Here is a 21,850-nt window from a genome sequence, read left to right as displayed (position 1 = left end):
GGAGGTGTAAGGGCGGCAGACTTGTTAGTAAACTTATTCTTCAAGTTAAGAATTTTATCACAGAAATGAAATGCTAGGATGTCCACAGAGGGATAGTGAGAATTCTGTGTTAAATTGGCGCCGCAGAGCTCAAGAGAATGCGCGGAACAAAATCTTTGCGCGATTATTCGAGCAACTAATTATCTTAGAATAGTAATCTATATTTGCCTTTTTAAGATCATGGTTAAACTGATTAGCCTATTGAAGTCAGGGTGAAGGGGTTTGCTGATAGGTATTGCTTCTTCCGAGCACCCTGCTGTATATATACTGTACTGTATGTGGAGGAGAAGGGCAGGTTAGCTAATGAAATGACAGCTTGCAGAGAGAAAGGTCATAATGTCACCTTGGGAAGGGTGAAAATGGGCCCCTGGTATGAGGTGCAAATGTTGTTTTTTTTTAACTCTACAAATCATTAATTGATGTGATATTTATTGCATTTGTATCCCACATTATCCCACCTCTTTGCAGGCTCAATGTGGCTTACAATTTGTCGTGGATACTGGAAATAGAAGAGAATATACATTTGGTTTTACAGAGGGTTTTGGGTTACATGGTGGTGAAATACATGGTTATATTAAAGCAAAAGACATTATAAGACATTCCTATATATATGACAGATTGTACATGTGGTGCTGAATGTGTCAATCAGAATTAAATTTGACCAAACGACGGAGATGGGTTTGGTTGGGCTTATGTGTAAGAGGATGGGGAGGGGGAGGTAGGATAATAACTTCTGTATTGTTTCTTGCATGGGGGAGTGGAAGGAGAATAAGAATTTTTGGATGTTAATGAGGAAATCTGTACGATGGCTTATTTTATAATAAGATATCAGTTACAAAAAAAAGTTTGCCTATCTCTGTTAAGGAGCTCTAGAGTGTGTCTTCCAAGGACGGGACTATTCTGTTGTCGATGGCAGCTTTTCTTTCTTGTGGTGTTCCTTCACCCCCCCCCCCCCCCCCCCCAATTGTATATGTTTTCCCAACTTAACTTTAGTCCAGTTATTTTATAAACAGTTTTTGCCTGGGACTGTGTAGCATGGTTCTACCAGAGCTCTATAATCAGAGGCCCTTTCCCTCCAGGGGCCGTGAGTGTTGCCTCTGTAGCATCTCTGTTCCCTACTGACTTGGGGAGCAGAAGCCCTTTGCTTGGCAGTGTACCACACTGCCTCTGAGCCAGTAGCCTGGATGTATCTCTTAATTTTGAAACTTCTTTTGTAACTTGATGTCATCAAGCTTTCTGTCTGCCATCCACTGTCTAGGTGTCCACTTGTTTTTGACCAGGCTTGTAATTAACAGTTTTGTTTTATTAGAAGGAGGCTTTATTGGGCTAGAGCTTGATTCTATAACTTGTATGGAACAAGAATTAATCTTGAGACCTCCTTTTAGTTTAGCAACTGTCGTAAGTTCTTGTTTGAGACTTAATCATTTGTGGGACTTTGTAATTCTCTATCCATCTTCCTATAAGAAATAGAAATGACCAGCAGTCTTGGCAAATGAAAGTCCTGGCAGCTGTCCTGACTTTTAAGCTAGAGTGTAAAGTTGGATAAAATCTGCCTAAACAGGTGTTTGTTCTCATGAGAAGTCATTTCAGAGCTTTGACAAATTAAGGGGCCATTTTGGGGACAAAGTCCACGGATACCTCTTAACCACAGACTTTAGGTCAATTTTCAGAGAGAAGGTGTGCAGGAATAAAGTTCCAGCAGCGGTGGAATTTTGATAGAAAAGATGTGTGTAGAGTTCAAAAACCCAATCTACATGCATTCCCCACCTAACTCAAACATGCCCCTGAAAATGCTCCCTATCAGTGTGGCTGAGAGCACATATGTTGTAGAAAAACGTGTACACGGTTCACCTGGGTAAATTCCTTTTGAACCCACATAATTGTTCTTTTTTTTGTTGTTGTTGTTTTTTTAAATTGCCCTCTTAAAATAGATTTTTTTGGGATACTGTTAAGGTAGAAACCAATTTAGTGTCACCTCTCTTTTTTAAGCAATGATAAATGACCTTGCAACAATTGGAAGAATGTTTCTAAAGTGAGAGCCAAGCATGTTTGAAACTGCAGGCAGTACAAGAGAGACATCAGTCTGATTAATGGAATTCAGGCAAGTGTGTATGCTTGTGTGCACCAATAGTAGAATACACAATTTTATTCAAGTACTTTGGGCCTCTTTTACTAAACCACACTAGTGATTCCTGGTGTGGCAGTGCTGACAAACCTCATTCACTTTGAATGGCCTTCATTGGCATTGCTGCGTGGTTTGGTAAGAGTGGCCCTTTGTTTCTCGAGAAATTGAAAATTGTATAAATGGACGGTGTAAGGTGGTTGTACAAAACAGTATATATGTAACCTCAGTTATCTTTTCCCAGAGATGGTCACATGAGAAAAGTATTTGATTGAATTTTTTTTTGTTTTAAAATAAACTGTATCCCTCCCCCTCCCTGTTTATCTTGTACAAGACAGAAGTTATTGATGCGTTTTTTTTTAAACTTATCCCAGGATATCCTGGATTGGAAGGATGCCCGCACCTTTTTGTACTGGCGACTACGACGTCTCCTGTTGGAGGAAGTGGTTAAAAGTGAGATCCTGGTTGCAAACAGCGAGCTGAGCAATATCCACATTCAGTCCATGCTGCGGCGCTGGTTCATGGAGACGGAAGGCGCTGTGAAGGTGCTCTTTTATCTAGAGCCCTCATGGAAATGTTTCTAGTGTTCTTCCGTTACTGTGCAATGTTACACATTCTCTGTGTGTCTGTTTTGCAGCTTCCTGTGCTCAGTCTGCATAGTTTGCCGTTTAGTAAACATATAAGAATTTTTAGTATCTTACGCTTTCTCTACATCATACAACTGGAAAATTCTGGCTGAGCTTATATTGAGTGAAGGAGTTGCCTGTGGTTAGTGCAGTGGACTTTGATCCTGGGGAACTGGGTTCAATTCCCACTGCAGCTCCTTGTGACTCTGGGCAAGTCACTTAACCCTCTATTGCCCCAGGTACATATAAGTACCTGTATATATTATGTAAACTGCTTTGAATGTAGTTGCAAAAACCGCAGAAAAGCAGTATATCAAATCCCATTCACTTTCCCCTTCTGTGCTGGCCCTCTAATTTTGTAATGTGAATAAAATTATGACCAGCAGCATCTTAAACCCATCCTAATCACAGAGAAAGAAACATCATGAGCTTTTTATTCCATCGTCACTCTTGTACTTGAGTACTGCATAAAAAAAAGATGTTTCTCTGGTTGCTGCAAGGGGATACCACAAAGGTGGGCAATATATGATTTTTCAGTATTATTTAAATTAAGACTTCTACACCTCCCCCTTGCACCAGTGCTTGCGTACTGCAGCACAATGGTAGTTCATAATGTAGCTGTATTTCATGTTCTGGTTAAGTGAGGTTGGGAGAAGATAAAGTGTGAATGTGTTCTTCTGCTGTCTACAGAAAACCTCTGTTAGAGGTAAGCAACTTTGTTACCTTGTACTTTAGTGACCAACCATTACGTAGCTTCCTACTATTCCAGAACCTCTCCAGCAGGTGGCGATAGAGTACTGAAAACTGAGCTGAGATGTATCTCTCTTGACATCCAGTCCATCTCCTCAGTATTTTCTGTTGCTACCAGTTGGATGGACACACTTTTCAGCCTCTGGTTCTGAGTGCTTTGCTCCTGGTCCAGTTGGTCAGCTGGTGCCCAGATGAACTAAACATGTATACTCTGGAGGAAAGGAGAAACAGGGGTGATATGATACAGACGTTCAAATATTTGAAAGGTATTAATCCGCAAACGAACCTTCTCCGGAGATGGGAAGATGGTAGAACGAGAGGACATGAAATGAGATTGAAGGGGAGCAGACTCAAGAAAAATGTCAGGAAGTATTTTTTCACGGAGAGAGTAGTGGACGCTTGGAATGCCCTCCTGCGGGAGGTGGTGGAAATGAAAACAGTAGCGGAATTCAAACATGCGTGGGATAAGCATAAAGGAATCCTGTGCCGAAGGAATGGATCCTCAGGAGCTTAGTCAAGATCGGGAGGCGGGGCTGGTGGTTGGGAGGCGGGGATAGGGCTGGGCAGACTTATACGGTCTGTGCCAGAGCCGGTGGTGGGAAGCGGGACTGGTGGTTGGGAGGCGGGGATAGTGCTGGACAGACTTGTACGGTCTGTGCCAGAGCCGGTGGTTGGGAGGCAGGGCTGGTGGTTGGGAGGTGAGGATAGTGCTGGGCAGACTTATACGGTCTGTGCCAGAGCCGGTGGTTGGGAGGAGGGGCTGGTGGTTGGGAGACGGGGATAGTGCTGGGAAGACTTATACGGTCTGTGTCCTGAAGAGCACAGGTACAAATCAAAGTAGGGTATACACAAAAAGCAAATATGAGTTATCTTGTTGGGCAGACTGGATGGACCGTGCAGGTCTTTTTCTGCCATCATCTACTATGTTTTATAGGTGGCTTGAGTCTCCAGAGTCATATATGGTGGTATTCAGATCCCTGTCTATGGTGTCCTGTGAATTTACTTCATCTCTCCCCTGTTTCCTGTGGAGCTCTCCTTTTCCAACACAACCTTCTTAAAAAAAAAAAAAAAGAGAAGGAAAACAGTTGAGCGTGGGACACGTCCTGATTCTTTCTCAGCTGGGGTAAGACTTGTGGAGACTGAGCTTGGCAGGAGCGGACGACAGTGGTAAATCGTACTGAAGTCTGGCTTGGAGAGGCTGCAAGTTCTGCTTGGTGCAGGGGAGGGAACCTGACTCACCGCTTAACTGCTATTCACCTCAACTGGCACAAATGCAGCCCCTAAGTGGTGGTCCCATTGTGAGACCTGCAGGCTGTTGTCAGGGTGTTGCAGTGAGTGTGAACCGGTAATCCTGTGGGACACAGAGGAAATGGCAGCAGCAAGTCGTCAGATTTGGTGCATCATCCAAATATCCTGGAGACTTCGGGCTGTCTGGCAGGGCTGCTGTGCAGTTTGATGGAGGAGAGGGGGGAACGGGCACCATTTTGTCGGGGTCAACTGGCAGTGAGGAACAACGTCTGTCTTATCACATGCGGAGCATAGCCGCTAATTTACATCCTCGGGCCCGACAGCATTCAGCTGCATCAGGATCTCTGTTTTTGCTAGAGTTTATATTGCTCTTACACCAGGCATACTTACAAAAGCAAGGACAGTTAGAGTTGCTGCAAGGTGCTTCAGTTTCTCACCCCGCTGCCTCTCTGGCTTTAAGAGATCTCGTTTAGACCTCCAGGAGTGGGCAGATGAGGCTATCTCTGCTTCTCCTTCCTTATCTGATGTGGCTTCGGTCTGTTTAGAGGAGCCATTGTTGAAGGAGCCGTTAAAGGAGGGAGAGCTCCCTCCTGAGAAAGAGGATGGTCTGAAAGTATTGAGGTTGTTTCATAAAAAGGAGCTCAATACTCTTACTTCTGAGGCACTGATGGTGCTTTCCATTGAGGAGTCTTCTGCATCAGCATCAGGAGTGCCATCTTTATCGATCATGATGAGGCTTGGAGGGCCTTCTAAGGCCTTCCTGGTGCATCCAGACATTCAGGACCTGATTACAGCAGAATGTCTCTCACTGGACACGGTGCTGAGAGTGGGAAGAGACATGACATGCCTCCACCCATTGGTTCTGAAGGAGAAATATTAATTGCAGCTTTTGTTACGGTGGTGATTAAGACGACCGCCTTACCAGTGGAAGGGAGCATTGCTTTAAAACACCTACAGGGTAAAAGGCTCGCTGAAACAAGCCTTTGGAGTGGCCTCTTTGGTCCTTCAAGTGTGCAGCTCATTCATGGCAAGAGCATGCCTGAAGTGGCATCAGTAGTCTTCAGCACAAGACAAGCGCCATAATGCCCGGCTGTAAGCGGGGTTGGCCTACTTGGCGGATGCTATTTATAACATATTACAGGTTATGGCCTGCAGCATGTCTTTATCTGTCCCGGCAACTCTGGTTGTGACATTGGGCAGCGAACACAGCGGCAGTCATGTCTAGTTAAACTGCCCTTTTGGAGCAAGTGGGTATTTGTAGAAGATCTCAGAAACTTGGTGATTGAACTGTGGAAAACTAAGCCACAGCAGTTGCCGGAAGATAAGCCAAAAGCCTCTTGTTGTTTATCTTCAGAGGCTCTCAATCTCAGTTTTGAGAAGGCAGACAGTACCGACCTAGTCATCAGCAATATGGTCAGAGGTCCTGCTATCAGGTACACCAATCTCCCTTTTGTGCGGACAGATAGACCTCCCAGGGCTGCCCAGAAGGAGGGGGGGCAGGGGGGCAAGATTCCCTGGCCCAGTCTCCAAGGGGGCCCAGCGCTGGAGTCTGTCTTACTCCTGCTCTTGACAGGTCCCGAGTGATTGTGTCCTGACAGGAGCAGGACAGAGAACTCCAGCGCCAGGCCGCCCTTAGAGGCTGGGGAGGAGCAGACACAGAGCTTCGGGGCCTCTGGTTTGGCTGGCGGGGGTCCCCAAGCCCCGCCAGCAGAAGCCTTTCTCCAGCTCTATTCTCCGCCCCATTGCCTGCCCTGCGCCTGCTTTTCTCCTCTCGTGCATGCTCAAGATCATGCGCTACGTGAGAGAGAAAAGCAGCTGCAGGCAATGTGGTGGAGAACAGAGCTGGAGGAAGGCTTCTGTTGGTGGAGGTCCCCAGCCAAGGTATGTGGAGTTGCGGCAGGGAGGTGGGGCAAAATGTGCGCCCCCCCCCCCCCACACACTTTGGGCTTCCCCCCTCCCCCATTTTTGTAGTCTGGCTAAGTGGGGGTCTGGGGTGGCAGTGGCGGCCCTGGGCCCAGCTCAGTCTCTCGGCGGCCCGTCTTCCTCTTGGTTAGGTAGAGTTCTCAATGCTTCCAGAGCTTTGCAGTGATGCAAGGGTGGTCCACTCTTCTCCTCCTGTGGTGGGAGGATGTCTTCAGGAGGTTCGGGAGGAGTGGGACAAAATCACGTCAGACCAATGGGTTCTGGATATTCTTACAAAAGGTTACAAGTTGGAATTCCACCTGGCCACTTTTCTCTTCTTGCAGTCTCCTTGGCGAAAGGAAACCAAGGCAGCCAAGGTTCAGGCCACCATAGATTTCTTGCTGGCGCTCCTGGCCATTGTTCCAAGGACAAAGCAGATACTCCATCTACTTCATTGCCCCAAAGAATGAAGGCATCTTTGGTCTTAAATAAGGTCTAAATTGCTGTTGTTTTTTTTCTTTCTCATGGAAACACTAAGAGTAGGCATGGCCTCAGTTCAAGCAGGAGAATTTCTCACCGCCCTTAATCTCTCAAGAGGTGTATTTGCATATACCCATATGGCCACCACTGCATCAGAGTACGTAAGTACATAAGTAATGCCACACTGGGAAAAGACCAAGGGTCCATCGAGCCCAGCATCCTGTCCACGACAGCGGCCAATCCAGGCCAAGGGCACCTGGCGAGCTTCCCAAACTTACAAACATTCTATACATGTTGTTCATGGAATTGTGGATTTTTCCCAAGTCCATTTAGTAGTGGTTTATGGACTTGTTCTTTAGGAAACCATCTAACCCCTTTTTAAACTCTGCTAAGCTAACCGCCTTCACCACTTTCGCCAGCAACGAATTCCAGAGTTTAATTTTGCGTTGGGTGAAGAAAAATTTTCTCCGATTTGTTTTAAATTTACTACACTGTAGTTTCATCGCATGCCCCTTAGTCCTAGTATTTTTGGAAAGCGTGAACAGACGCTTCACATCCACCTGTTCCACTCCACTCATTATTTTATATATCTCTATCATGTCTCCCCTCAGCCATCTCTTCTCCAAGCTGAAAAGCCCTAGCCTCCTTAGTCTTTCTTCATAGGGAAGTCGTCCCATCCCCGCTATCATTTTTGTCGCCCTTCGCTGCACCTTTTCCAATTCTACTATATCTTTCATGAGATGCGGCGACCAGAATTGAACACAATACTCAAGGTGCGGTCGCACCATGGAGCGATAAAATGGCATTATAACATCGTCACACCTGTTTTCCATACCTTTCCTATTAATACCCAACATTCTATTTGCTTTCCTAGCCGCAGCAGCACACTGAGCAGAAGGTTTCAGTGTATTATCAACGACGACACCCAGATCCCTTTCTTGGTCCGTAACTCCTAACGTGGAACCTTGCATGACGTAGTTATAATTCGGGTTCTTTTTTCCCCACATACATCACCTTGCATTTGCTCACATTAAACGTCATCTGCCATTTAGCCTCCCAGTCTCGTAAGGTCCTTCTGTAATTTTTCACAATCCTGTCGCGAGTTAACGACTTTGAATAACTTTGTGTCATCAGCAGATTTAATTACCTCGCTAGTTACTCCCATCTCTAAATCATTTATAAATATATTAAAAAGCAGCGGTCCTAGCACTGACCCCTGAGGAACCCCACTGATGACGCTTCTCCATTGTGAATGCTGCCCATTTAACCCCACTCTCTGTTTCCTATCCTTCAACCAGTTTTTAATCCACAATAGGACATTTCCTCCTATCCCATGACCCTCTAATTTCCTCTGTAGCCTTTCATGAGGTACCTTGTCAGATGCCTTTTGAAAATCCAGATACACAATATCAACCAGCTCCCCTTTGTCCACATGTTTGTTTACTCCTTCAAAGAATTGAAGTAAATTGGTCAGGCAAGATTTCCCCACACAAAAGCCGTGCTGACTCGGTCTCAGTAATCCATGTCCTTGGATTGGATGTGCTCTGTAATTTTGTTTTTGATAATAGCCTCTACCATTTTCCCCGGAACCGACGTCAGACTCACCGGTCTATAATTTCCCGGATCTCCCCTGGAACCTTTCTTAAAAATCGGCGTTACATTGGCCACCCTCCAATCTTCCGGTACCACGCTCGATTTTAAGGATAAATTGCATATCACTAACAGTAGCTCTGCAAGCTCATTTTTCAGTTCTATCAGTACTCTAGGATGAATACCATCCGGTCCAGGAGATTTGCTACTCTTCAGTTTGCTGAACTGCCCCATTACGTCCTCCAGGTTTACCGTGAAGTCAGTAAGTTTCTCTGACTCGTCCGCTTGAAATACCATTTCCGACACCGGTATCCCACCCAAATCTTCCTCGGTGAAGACTGAAGCAAAGAATTCAGAGGTTTTTATGTTTTGCAGTGCTGGGCTGTCATTTCCAGTTCAGAGCTTTGCCCTTCGGTCTTGCCACAGCACCTAGAACATTTGCCAAGGTTATGGTGTGGTGGCGGCCTTCTGTGTAGGGAGTCGGAGTTCACATATATCTTTGACAACTGGCTCATTCATGGATCGTCCTATTTGGACAGTGTAGCGGAGATGGACAAAGTTGTCCATCTTCTGTAGTCATTGAGCTGGGTGATCAATTTGAGAAGAATAGATTAACTCCATTGCAGATGCTGGAGTATCTGCATGTTCTTTTTGACTCAACAAGGAAGAGGTTCTTCCTCATAGAATGCATGAGATCGAAGCTGGTTCAACAGATATATCTTCTCCTCAGTCAAGGCAGGCCCAGGGTCTGGAACTACATCCAGTTTCTTGGGTCAGTGATGGGGGCAGCGATGGAAGTGGTGCCAAGGGCAAGGGCTCATATGTGAAGTCTCTTCTCAGCTGCTGGTGTCCAGTGTCACAGAAGTATGACCTTCATCTTCCTTGGATGCTGGTTGCCAGATGGAGTATGCAGGTGGTTGTCACCCAGGAATTTGACCATCAGAGCTCCCTTTTCAATAACACAATAGGAGGTGGTGACAACGGACACCGGCGAGCCTACTGAAGTAAGGTCCGGTGCTCATGGAGGATCTGTGCCCCAGGTGTCTCTGTTGAGAAAGGTTATTTTGAGTGTCATTGCTACTTTGCTTCAGGCTGAGAAATGCTCTACATTCATGGCATATGCAAGGGTATGGAATACATTTGAGGGCTGGTGTTCTGAATGCAGATGTTCTCGCTTCTCTACTCGGATAACGCACATCGTAGCATTTCTCCAGGCAGGTCTTCAGAAAGAATTGTGTTGGGTTCACTGAAAGTTAAGGTTGTGGCTTTGGCCTGTTTCAGAAGATACCTCTTGCGCCTTACCCAGATAATCGTTTGATTTTTATGAGTTGCTTGTGACCTTTCTTTCGTATACTGTGTCCAGAGTGGAACCTTAATTTAGTGCTTTGGGATCTTCAGAAGCCTCCTTTTGAGCCACTCCGGAAGGTCTTTTTGAAGATCTTATGCTAAAGACAATGTTCTTAGTGGCTGTTGCATCGGCACATAGGGTTTCAGAGCTTCGAGCTCTCATGTTGACATCCCTTTCTCTGCTTTTTGGAGAAGGGGGTCTCCCTGAGCACAGTTTCTTATGAAAGGTGTATCAGCACTTCATCTCAACTAATCTGTAGAGCTTCTGTCCTTTTCCAGAAAGGGTGAAGAGGTTTGGTATTGTTCCTTGAAGCGTAGAGTCCTCAGGTATCTGGAAGTCAAAACAGATTGCTTTTTGGTAAACAGAGGCTTGGCTTCATGGCTTCCAAGCCCACAATGGTTGAAGGAGACTGTATCACATCTGCTTTCAAGGAAGCAGGCTCCTCAGGCCTTGCAGGCTCATTCTGAGGCGTACGGTGACATCCTAAGCAGAAACTACCTTTCTTTTTCTGGCAGATACTTGCAAGGCTGTGACGTGGTTGACTCTGCATACCTTTGCCAAGCGCTACAGGGTGGATGTTGTGGCACACTTGGAAGCCAATTTTGGGACTTTGGTCATCAGAGCAGTGGCGCCAGGATGCTACCCAGTCTAGGGATTGCTTTTAAACATCCCACAGGTTCTGGAATAACAGGATGCTACTTATTGGAATGAGAAATTAGGTCTTACCTGATAATTTTCTTTCCATTAGGCCTTCCCACAATTCCAGAGGCCCGCCCAAGGTTTCTGAGATGTTTAGTCGGTGCAGAGTAATGAGTCAAATAATGGTTGTCACCTTGCATGATGCTTCTTGCACATCTCTTGCTGTCTAGAGATGAGAGAGGTTCACACCTGTTTTCTCATCTGGTTAGTGTTAGGTTAGTGAGCTATTTAAGGTTGTGTTTATTCTGAGTTTATCCTTACTGCTTATCTAAGTAAATACTGAGGCGCTGGACTGGATGCCAAGAGAGATGGCTCAGCTCAGTTTTCAGTTCTTTATCTGCACCATAGTTTCTGGAATAGTGGGAAGGATTAATGGAAAGAAAATCGGGTAAAACCTAATTTCTTCTTTATGCAGCAACAAACATCAGTCAAATGGATGGTCTTTCAGACAAGTGGGCTAACCCTTAATTTTGCCGTTTTACAGCTTGTTGGATCTAGTTATGAAGACATCAATATTTACCTTTAGACAAGTTGACTATTATAAAAGCCAGTGAATTTTTTCAGATTTTTGTAGGTGATTAAAGGGCTATCCCTACTGGCCACATGAACAACTGGACCAACCACCTCAGGTATGAAAAATGGGTTAGCCCATTTTCCCACTTGTCCATAAGACCACCCAAATAACAAGTGAAGCAAGGAATTGCACGCTCAATTTTTTTTTATTTTTTTCATTTGTTTTTGTTTTGATTGACATTTTGATGTGTTTTGGTCTTCATTGCCCAAAACTGTGGATGTGGTAGATTATAAATGTTTCAGATAAATTCTCTATAAGATTTTAATTTAACTTATTTAAAAATAAGTGGCTGCTCTTCTGTAGGAATTGCAAGATCCATGCAGGGTCATTGCGAGTTGTAGAGGAGGACTTAGGATAGATCAGGCGCAGCTAACACAAGGATGTCATGAAAGGATATGAACCAAGGGGACATCAAAACTTCAGTTTATGATGCCTAAGAAAGGGTAAAGCATTGCTGGAGAGTGTGAAGAAAAAACAGAGACACATCTCCATAGCCACAAACTGTGAAACTATATTTTAACGTCTTATCACCAGTAAATATTTCTAGGTCAGTGTTTAAGCTTTTTTTGCCTACTGCTGAGGCTAGTAATAGAGCAGGGATTCCCCCCCCCCCCCAGTCCTTAGGTCACACCCAGCTAGTCAGGTTTTCAGGATACTCACAATGAAATGAATATGCATGAGATAAATTTGCATACAGTGAGGTAGTGCATGGTGTCTCATGGATATTCATTGTGGATATCCTGAAAACCTTGACTGGCTGACTATGTCCTGAGGACTGGGTTAAGCACCCCTTTACTAGAGGTTTCTAGTCTTCATGTATTCTTTCTTTCACTGTCTAGGCTTACCTTTGGGATAATAACCAAGTGGCTGTGGAATGGTTGGAGAAGCACTTAAAAGAGGAGGATGGAACCCGCTCTGCCATTCGGGAAAATATTAAATACTTGAAGCGAGATTATGCGCTCAAACACATCCGAAGGTCAGTTATGTTTTGAGGGAGATGAACTCTTCAATAATAATCAAACATATAAATGGCGAGTGTCGTACTCACTCGCAAATGCGCAGTAGAGACCCTCTCTGCCCCACCCCTGCGTCAATAAGTTATGATGGGGGCGGAACAGAGAGGGTCTCTACTGCGCATTTGCGAGGGACGAAACCGCCGTCGCTAACGCTCCCCCCACCCTCCACCTGGCCAGGCCCTCCGCTATTGAAACAGCGAGGGAACACAGCACACAGCTCTGCTGAGCTGCCATCCTTCCTTTTTCTTCTCTGCCTGTGTCCCGCCCTCGACGACATTACATCACACGAGGGCGGGACACAGGCAGAGAAGAAGAAGGAAGGCCGACGGCAGCTCAGCAGAGCTGTGTACTGCGTTCCCTCGCTGTTTCAATAGCGGAGCGAGGGCCTGGGCCGGATGGAGGGGTGGCGGCAACTCGGGGGGTGGCGGTGAGCTCGGCAGCGGGGGGGGGGCCTTGCAGCGGCGACGGGAAGCGGCTTTCAAACCCCCCCCCTCCCTTTCCTATACTAGCCCGTTTTTACGGGCTCAACGGCTAGTACTATAGTATAATGGGGGACTGTGTGCTAGTCTCTTTTTACTGCCTGAAGAATTTGAAGTCTGTATTTATTTAATTTGAAGCCCATTTGTTTACTGCAGTTCTTATAAACAGTATCCTGTATGGTTTACAAAATTACATGCCTAAAAACGTATTACTCACACTAAACAAAAAAGGGAGACATGCAATAAAAATACATTCATAGCTAACAAGGATGAAAAGTTGTTTTTAGCAGTTTACCATTTGATGTCCTACTTTGCCTTGATTTTGAGCAGCTACTGAGAATGCGTTCTACAGCTGTCTGGCAGTTTGCAGTGATGGCACCTCCAACAGTGCCTCATTCTCAGAACGCAAGTGGTGAGCATGAGAATGCCCACCCCATTAACTTCAAATAAATGGAGAAGGCAAATCATTTCTTGTCCGCTTAAAATTAACTAGCATATTTTGAAGTTTATTTGCTGCATGACCTGTAACCAACATAAGGAGTGTAAAATCGGAGTAATATTGCTCGCAAGCTTTACAGCCACTCAGTAACATAGTGCAGGGATGCAGGAGTTCAGGGGTCAAGTGCTGCATACAGGTCAGGTTTTCAGAATATCCCCTAATGATTACGTATGAGGTAGATTTGCATACAATGGAGGTAGTATCTGTTTCATGCATGTTCATTAGAGATATATGAAGACTTGTTTTCTCTACTTGAGGCCTGAACTCCATCCCTGTAGTGGTCACATTTTGAATTGATTTTAATGATTGAAGATCAGTGGATGGGAGACCCAAATATATTTCCTTGCAATAATTGAGACCATTAAGGGACCAATAAAAAGTTCAGTTTAATTATGTAAAATTGAAAATACATACAAGAACACAATTTGAACAATGAGTTAACAGTAAACTGAGAAATGGAAAGAAAAGTATAATCAAATACCAGCAATGACAGCAAGTGAGACGCTGTAGATGAGCATTTATAGGTTAGAGTTTAAATTAACTTCGTCTTTTATATAGATTGATGAAAGGAGTCTAATGGGGCCCAGACTTTTGAAATATCTGATTTTTACCCCTAGACGTATGAGGAGAGACTTGCTGAACTAAACATGTATACTCTGGAGGAAAGGAGAAACAGGGGTGATATGATACAGACGTTCAAATATTTGAAAGGTATTAATCCGCAAACGAACCTTTTCCGGAGATGAGAAGGTGGTAGAACGAGAGGACATGAAATGAGATTGAAGGGGGGCAGACTCAAGAAAAATGTCAGGAAGTATTTTTTCACGGAGAGAGTAGTGGATGCTTGGAATGCCCTCCCACGGGAGGTGGTGGAAATGAAAACGGTAGTGGAATTCAAAAATGCTTGGGATAAGCATAAAGGAATCCTGTGCCGAAGGAATGGATCCTCAGGAGCTTAGTCAAGATCGGGAGGCGGGGCTGGTGGTTGTGAGGCGGGGATAGGGCTGGGCAGACTTATACGGTCTGTGCCAGAGCCGGTGGTGGGCAGCGGGACTGGTGGTTGGGAGGCAGGGATAGTGCTGGACAGACTTGTACGGTCTGTGCCAGAGCCGGTGGTTGGGAGGCAGGGCTGGTGGTTGGGAGGTGAGGATAGTGCTGGGCAGACTTATACGGTCTGTGCCAGAGCCGGTGGTTGGGAGGTGGGGCTGGTGGTTGGGAGGCGGGGATAGTGTGGGGCAGACTTATACGGTCTGTGCCCTGAAGAGCACAGGTACAAATCAAAGTAGGGTATACACAAAAAGCAGCAAATATGAATTATCTTGTTGGGCAGACTGGATGGACCGTGCAGGTCTTTTTCTGCCGTCATCTACTATGTTACTATGTAATTCTCCCTTTTTTCTCACCCTCTAGTCCTTTGTCTCATTCTTTTTACCCTCATCTCCCTACCAGCTTTTCCAATCTCCCTCTCATCCACTCTGCAGGACTCCCATTGCCCTCTCTGTCTTTCTTCTTTCCCAGTTTCCTCTCTTTCACCCACTCCCTAGACCCCCATTTCCTTCCTCTGTACTCATCCTTGCTGCACTTACCTACCCTCCACTGCCTCTAATCTCACCAGCCCTAGCTCCATCCCTGTCTCTCCTTCCTTCCTTCCTTCCTTCCTTCCCTCCAGGCCATTCTGTCTCCTGCTGCTTCTTTCATCATTTCCATCTTCATTCAACCTCTTCAAAGACTCATCCCCTTCCACAGTATCCCCATACCTTTTCAATATGTCTCATCAGTCATCCAGGTCATTCACACTGTCTTAATACTTCATCCCCCATTTCAAATGCTCACTCATACTATTAACCCATTTAGCACACCCCAATCATTCCCAGCCCCTCGAAATTCCTATCAGTTTCACCATTCCCTAATACATACACACCCCTTACTATCCCCTCCAAATTCCCACTCAGTCTCTCCCCATCTATAATTCCCTGTTCTGCCGTCCAACACACTCTCATTCAACCACTGTCCCAGTTCTTTCAATTCCAATTTTACTGCTTGGAAAATTGGAATTTTTCCCCTTCTCCCTTTCTAACCCCATCCAGCTTCTGCTCTAGACTGTTCCATTCCCTACCCCTTAAGTCACATCCGGCTTCTGTCTTGTTCCCCTCCTAGTCACGTCTAACTTCTGGTGTACTCTCTACCCCACCACCCCCAGTCATATCCAGCTTCTGCCTTGTTCCCCTCCCCCACCTCTTAATCGTATCCAGCTTTTACTGTGTTCCCTTCCTCCCCTCCCCCCATTAGTCACAGCCAACTACTGTTCTGCTGTCCTTCCTCCCACATCCCAAGTCCCATCCAGCTTCCCCTCCCCCCCAGATCCCCTTGTCTAGGCAGCCTGCCTGTTTTGTGGGAAGTAAGCTGGGCTTGGCTAGGGAGGCTTCCTTCCTCTTCCTTAGCAATGGCAGTGATTCCTACAGGCTGCCTGCACCTGACCTCGAAGCCACCTTTCTGCCACGTTCTGCCCGGACTGAAATAAGAAATGGTGTCAAGAGGGGTGGCAGGACACAGCAGAGAAGGTTTCCTGATCAGTTGCAGGCAGCCTATTGGAATCGCTGCTGTGGGAGAGAGGTAGGGTGCTGCAGGACTGTGAGAGCTGTTGCAAAGAGGTCAAGTCGGGCCATTAAACCTCCTTGAGTCAGGTAGCTGTGAGCCATGGCTTTCAGTAGGGGTGCAATGATTTTTGGGGGTGCATTTACATCCCCATAGCGATGCCTGTGCTCGCACTGGAGGAAGTCAGAACAGTTGGAGCTGGCGGATGTACATTTAGAGACCGCTCCTCCACTTCTTCACCGCCTCAATTGTTAGCTCGGCTGGGAGCGCCAAACGGCAGACTGAGGGAGAGAGGAGGCACTGAGCGCACACTGCATGCCAGGGTGCCCGTGCGGGGGACAGCCGTTGGAGTGATGTGTGGGACGTGGCCGGCCCGTGCTCGCCCTGGACCTCACACCTGGGAGTGCCGGTCAGCCAGACAGAAAACGTGGGCAGACGTCATGCGTACATTGTCTACCGGGCACTACCTATCCAACAAAAACAGTGCTAGACTTGCTACAGATGGACAAACAATAAAAAACAACAACGTGGTTGCAGCAGCTCATAGGTTTACCTGCTGTGCTTTGAGTGTACATCAATGATGGCTGCCCGGAGCAGCGGAAACAGAGATTAACCAAATGGCTCCCTTGCTTACAGCGGACTGGATAGGCTGGCTTCCACTCCAGTCTATTAAACCTCCTTCAAGATTCGCCAACTCATAGGTTTACTTGCTGTGCTTTGAGTGAACACCAAAGATGGCTGCGCGGGGCAGTGGAAACAGAGATTAACCAAATGATTTCCTTGCTTACAGTGGACTAGATAGGCTCACTTCCACTCCAGCCTATTAAACCTCCTTCAAGATTCGCCAGGAAAGAGGAGAATAGAGAACAGCAGCGCTAGGTTATGACTAGTGATCACTGCATACTATAAGCAGCATCGGCCGTCAAAATAAAGAAGCGCACGCTCTGTCACTAAACTTTTATTATCCCGAGAACGCTAGATCCCGCTAAGTCACGCCACTTTGACATAACATTATTGTTGCACGACGGAGGCTTTGCAACTTTTAAGGAGGTCAAGATTGCTATGCAAATACGAGGTTCTGGGAGAATATTCTTCAACGTTGAATACAGCAATTGTTTTCTTTTAAAAACAATACAGCAAAAGTCTTCTTTTAAAAACAATTGAATTAATACCATAATGAACACCGCCATACTGCTCCTTGCAATCTACTCCTTATCCCTGATCCACCTAACAATGACCACCCCTCTCGCAGAAATCAATATACCCATACTATTCAATAACCGAATACTGACCAGACACAGCACATCACACCAAACCGACATTAACCAAAACAAATGAAGAGAACCAACAAGCGCACATCCTCAACAAAACGAAAAGAAAAGTCATAAAAAACCCACACAAACCAAGAAACGACAACTAACAAAAGTCCACATAACACCGAACGCAGAAGACCATACCAAACAAATATGCTACGTCAACGCCAGATCTATAGTAAGCAAAACAACAATAACAGACTAGATCACGTCAGTGGAACTTGGTCTACTCTTCATCACTGAAACCTGGATCCATGATCAGAAAGACCCTATCATCTTAAACCTATGTCCTCCAGTATATAAAATCACACACTGGACCAGAAAAGAAAAAAGAGGAGAGGGCATAGCGCTTATATACCAATCTCACTTCATGATTGAAACCACCGCGGAATCTATAACAACCCACCTCGAAATAGCCTCAATCAGAAGCTACCATAAAACCCTGCTCGACCACCTAGATTGCGTCCTATTCTACAGACCACCATGCAACTGGAACGAAAGCCAGGTGGACTTCATGGACTTCGTTTCAAATATATGTGTATCCAAATCCAATACACTAGTATTAAGAGACATTAACCTTCACCTTGAAGACCCAAATTCAACCAATGCACGAGAATGCAAGGACTGGAGTGGAGGAGTGGCCTAGTGGTTAGGGTGGTGGACTTTGGTCCTGAGGAACTAAGTTTGATTCCCACTTCAGGCACAGGCAGCTCCTTGTGACTCTGGGCAAGTCACTTAACCCTCCATTGCCCCATGTAAGCCGCATTGAGCCTGCCATGAGTGGGAAAGCGCGGGGTACAAATGTAACCAAAACAAAACTATAGGATCTTACATGGCCACACCTGCAAACAACTCACTCGAAGGGTCATACACTCGACCTCTTCTCATTCAAACTGTCCACTGATCAGAACCTAACCATAACACAAACTAGATGGACAGAAACACCATGGACTGACCATTACAAACTAAACCTATCCCTAAAATGTCGAAAAAGTGGCGCTCTCCACACACGAGAACACACAACTCACACCCTGAGAGGCCAAATAGATCCAGATACTTTCTGGCAACAGATATACAACAACGATTGGACAGCACAAACGGAATCCATATATTACCTCTCAGAATGGGACAAAAGATGCAGACACATACTAGATGAAATAGCACCCTTACAAACAAGGACGTCCCGTAGACACAACTCAATACCGTGGTTCAATGAAGAATTGAAAAAACTAAAAACACAATCTAGGAAACTGGAACGCACATGGAAAAAAATAAACGAACACACACTCAATGCATAGAAACAACTACAAAGGAAATACAAATACGCAATAAGGCAGGCCAAAAGGTCGTACTACAAAACTAAAATTGGGCCGGACTACAAAAACACGAAGAAATTATACCATCTCGTGAACGAACTACTACACACAACGCCGGTCACCACAACCAACACTGACATCCCATCTGCAGACAACCTTGCTAAATATTTCAACAAAAAAATCGTAACCCTACGCAAAACCCTACCTCAGAACTACATGGACATAGAAAACTTCATTAATGGTCTAGACCCAACCCCCTGGTGAATACCCTGCTGACCGAATATGGTTAAATTTTGCTTTCCTCGGCGTCGGCACAGTTACCCAGGCGATTAAAAAATACTCCAACAGCCACTGTCAACTGGACACCTGCCCCAGCTATCTAATACAATCTGCCCCCCATCGCTTCATAACAGATCTCACATCCCACTTAAACTTCATGCTTCAGCTACGGTATCTATCCTAAAGAAAAAGACAACATCCTGCTCACCCCGATACCAAAAGACACCAACAAAAAGAAAACAAACGACATTACCAACTACCGCCCAGTAGCATCTATCCCATTAGTAGTCAAACTAATGGAAGGAATGGTGACCAAACAACTCAATGACTACGTAAACAAATTCACTATACTACATGAGTCACAATCAGGATTTCGACCCCTACACAGCACCGAAACAGTACTACTTACTCTCCTAACCAAATTCAAGCAGGAAATAGCAATAGGCAAGAGCATCCTCCTCCTCCAATCTGACATGTAAGACTCCTAGAATACTTCGGAATCAGTGGTGGCACTCTCAGTTGGATCAAGGGTTTTCTAACCACAAGAACATATCAAGTGAAATCAAAAACAAACATATCATCACCATGGAAACCAGACTGCGGAGTACCGCAAGGATCACCACTATCACCGATCCTTTTCAACCTCATGATGACTCCACTAGCCAAGACCTTATCCACCCAAGGCATCTTATCTACGACAACAACTGGACGATAGACCCAAACACAAACCACTTCCTTGCAGATTGGGACAATAGATGCAAACTCATCTTAGATGAAATTGCTTCACTACACTCCAAAACCCTACACACGAAAAAAAACCCTTCCCCGTGGTTCAATGAGGAGCTAAAAAAACTAAAGAAAGAAACCAGAAAACTTGAAAAAACCTGGAGCAAATCAAAAAACGATCTCACCCTGAATACATGGAAACAAACACAAAAGAAATACAAGAATGAAATTAAACGAGCCAAAAGAACGTACTATACAAAACAAATCACAACCACCGGAACAGACATAAAAAAGCAATACAAAATCATAAAGAATCTTCTTAACACGAACCCAGTAACAACTTCTTCCTCAAACTGCCTATCTGCTGACCAGCTGGCCAAACACTTCAATGATAAAATTACTAACCTGTGCAACACAATTCCCCATGATGATACCAATATTGACAATTTCCTTGATGAATTAGATCCCGACTCTGAAGAGATCCCGGCAGATCGCTACTGGACAAACTTCACCCCCCTCAGCCCTACGGAAATCTCCTCAGCACTCTCCAAACTTTCCAAGTCTCACTGCCACCTGGACCCATGACCCAATTATCTTATGAAAAATGCCCCAGAACGATTCATTACAGAACTCACCACCCACTTAAATTTCCTACTTCAACAAGGCTCCTTCCCCTCTGAACACAGCAACATCCTACTTACACCAATACCGAAAAACCCTAAGAAACGTGTGGATGACATCACTAACTATCGACCTGTGGCTTCCATCCCTCTTCTAATCAAACTGATGGAAAATAGAGTGACCTCCCAACTCAACGAATTCACTCAAAAATTCTCTATTTTACATGAATCACAATCGTATTTCCGACCTGCACACAGCACAGAAACAGTACTGCTCACCCTGATATCCAGGTTCAAACAGGAAATTTCAATTGGCAACAAAATACTTCTTCTGCAGTTCGACCTATCTAGTGCATTCGACATGGTAGACCATACTATTCTCACAAAATTACTGGATAAACTAGGGATCGGCGGAAACATCATTAAGTAGATAAAAAGTTTTATCACCACCAGATCATATCAGGTCAAATCAATCTCATCAATATCGCCTGCGTGGTCATCAAAATGCGGAGTCCCCCAAGGCTCACCTCTATCCCCAATCCTCTTCAACCTTATGATGATTCCTCTGGCCAAATCCCTATCCAAATTCGACCTTAACCCTTTCATCTACGCTGATGACGTCACAGTATTCATCCCTTTCCAATCCAACCTTACTGAAATCTCGGAGAAAATAACCTCTGCCATGAACATCCTATCATCCTGGGCCAACGCTTTCAAGATGAAAATGAACAAAGAAAAGACTCAATGCCTGATCCTCTCATCACAACACGCCACTCTGCTCCCAACCACCCTGAACACCCCAGATGTTACAATCCCAATTTCTGACAATCTAAAAATCCTAGGAGTTACTTTAGACAAACACCTAACTTTAGAAACTCATGCAAAAGCCACGACTAAGAAGATGTTCAACATGATGTGGGTACTGAAAAGAGTAAAACCATTCCTCCCACAGAAAACTTTCCGCAATCTAGTACAATCCACAGTACTCACCCATGCCGACTACTGCAGTCAAACTTACTGGTGACATTCTTCGACTACAGCTCAGAGAATCTCTTTTTAATTATAGGTATGGAAGAGAGTGGGATGTTTGACCACGGAAATACAAGACCTGGAAAGACGGATCTTAAAAATACTTGTTTATTGAAGGAGCCACCATTCCTAGCATCTCCTCCCTCTTTCTCTGCCCACCACATGCTTGAAGCCTGATCTCTCTCTCCCTCCCCCCAAAGTCCGACATCTCTCCTTCCTGCCCTTCCACCCCCTCCTCCCAAGTCAGTCTTTCTCCCTCTTCCTCCCTAAGTATCTCTCCTCTCTCTCCCCCCCCCCCCCATTTGACATATCTCTCTGCCTTCCCCTAAGTCCATCTCTCTTTTCCCTTCTGCTCTGAGACCATCTCTTCCCATCCATCTCTCACCTCATCTTTTTCCCCCACTTCCTCTTCTGCCCACTCCCCTGAGTCCATCTCTCCCTCCCCCATGCTCCTTAAAAAAATGTGTCCCTCTTACGCCCTCTCCCCTGAATGACACCTCCTCCCCTCCCTTGCATTACCCCACTCCGTCTGACTTCTCTCCCCCCTTCCTTTCTCAACCCCTTTCTCCATATCTACCTTCCTTTTTTTGTTTTCTAAAA

At 45.3% G+C, this 21,850-nt stretch overlaps 1 protein-coding gene and 1 long non-coding RNA gene across 3 annotated transcripts in view; one reads left to right on the top strand and one right to left on the bottom strand.

Moving 5' to 3' along the window:
- Positions 1-21,850, top strand: part of ACACB (acetyl-CoA carboxylase beta) — a 341,366-nt gene that overhangs the window by 317,976 nt on the left and 1,540 nt on the right. For both annotated transcript variants that reach the window (XM_030220274.1, XM_030220272.1), the window contains 2 exons: positions 2,536-2,706; positions 12,218-12,354. In XM_030220274.1, coding sequence (XP_030076134.1) covers positions 2,536-2,706; positions 12,218-12,354 — 308 coding nt within the window. The remainder of the gene's footprint in view (positions 1-2,535; positions 2,707-12,217; positions 12,355-21,850) is intronic.
- On the bottom strand, positions 10,178-15,140 carry LOC115481191. Its single transcript, XR_003943900.1, has 3 exons — positions 15,130-15,140; positions 10,604-10,607; positions 10,178-10,262 (listed from the first exon to the last, which is right to left on the bottom strand). It is a non-coding gene; the product is annotated as an uncharacterized LOC115481191 (long non-coding RNA).

This window comes from Microcaecilia unicolor, chromosome 11 (assembly GCF_901765095.1).
Source record: "Microcaecilia unicolor chromosome 11, aMicUni1.1, whole genome shotgun sequence".
Lineage (NCBI taxonomy): Eukaryota > Metazoa > Chordata > Amphibia > Gymnophiona > Siphonopidae > Microcaecilia > Microcaecilia unicolor.
The sequence above is the reverse complement of the archived record's forward strand: the minus strand, read 5'-3'. Positions and strand labels throughout refer to the sequence as shown.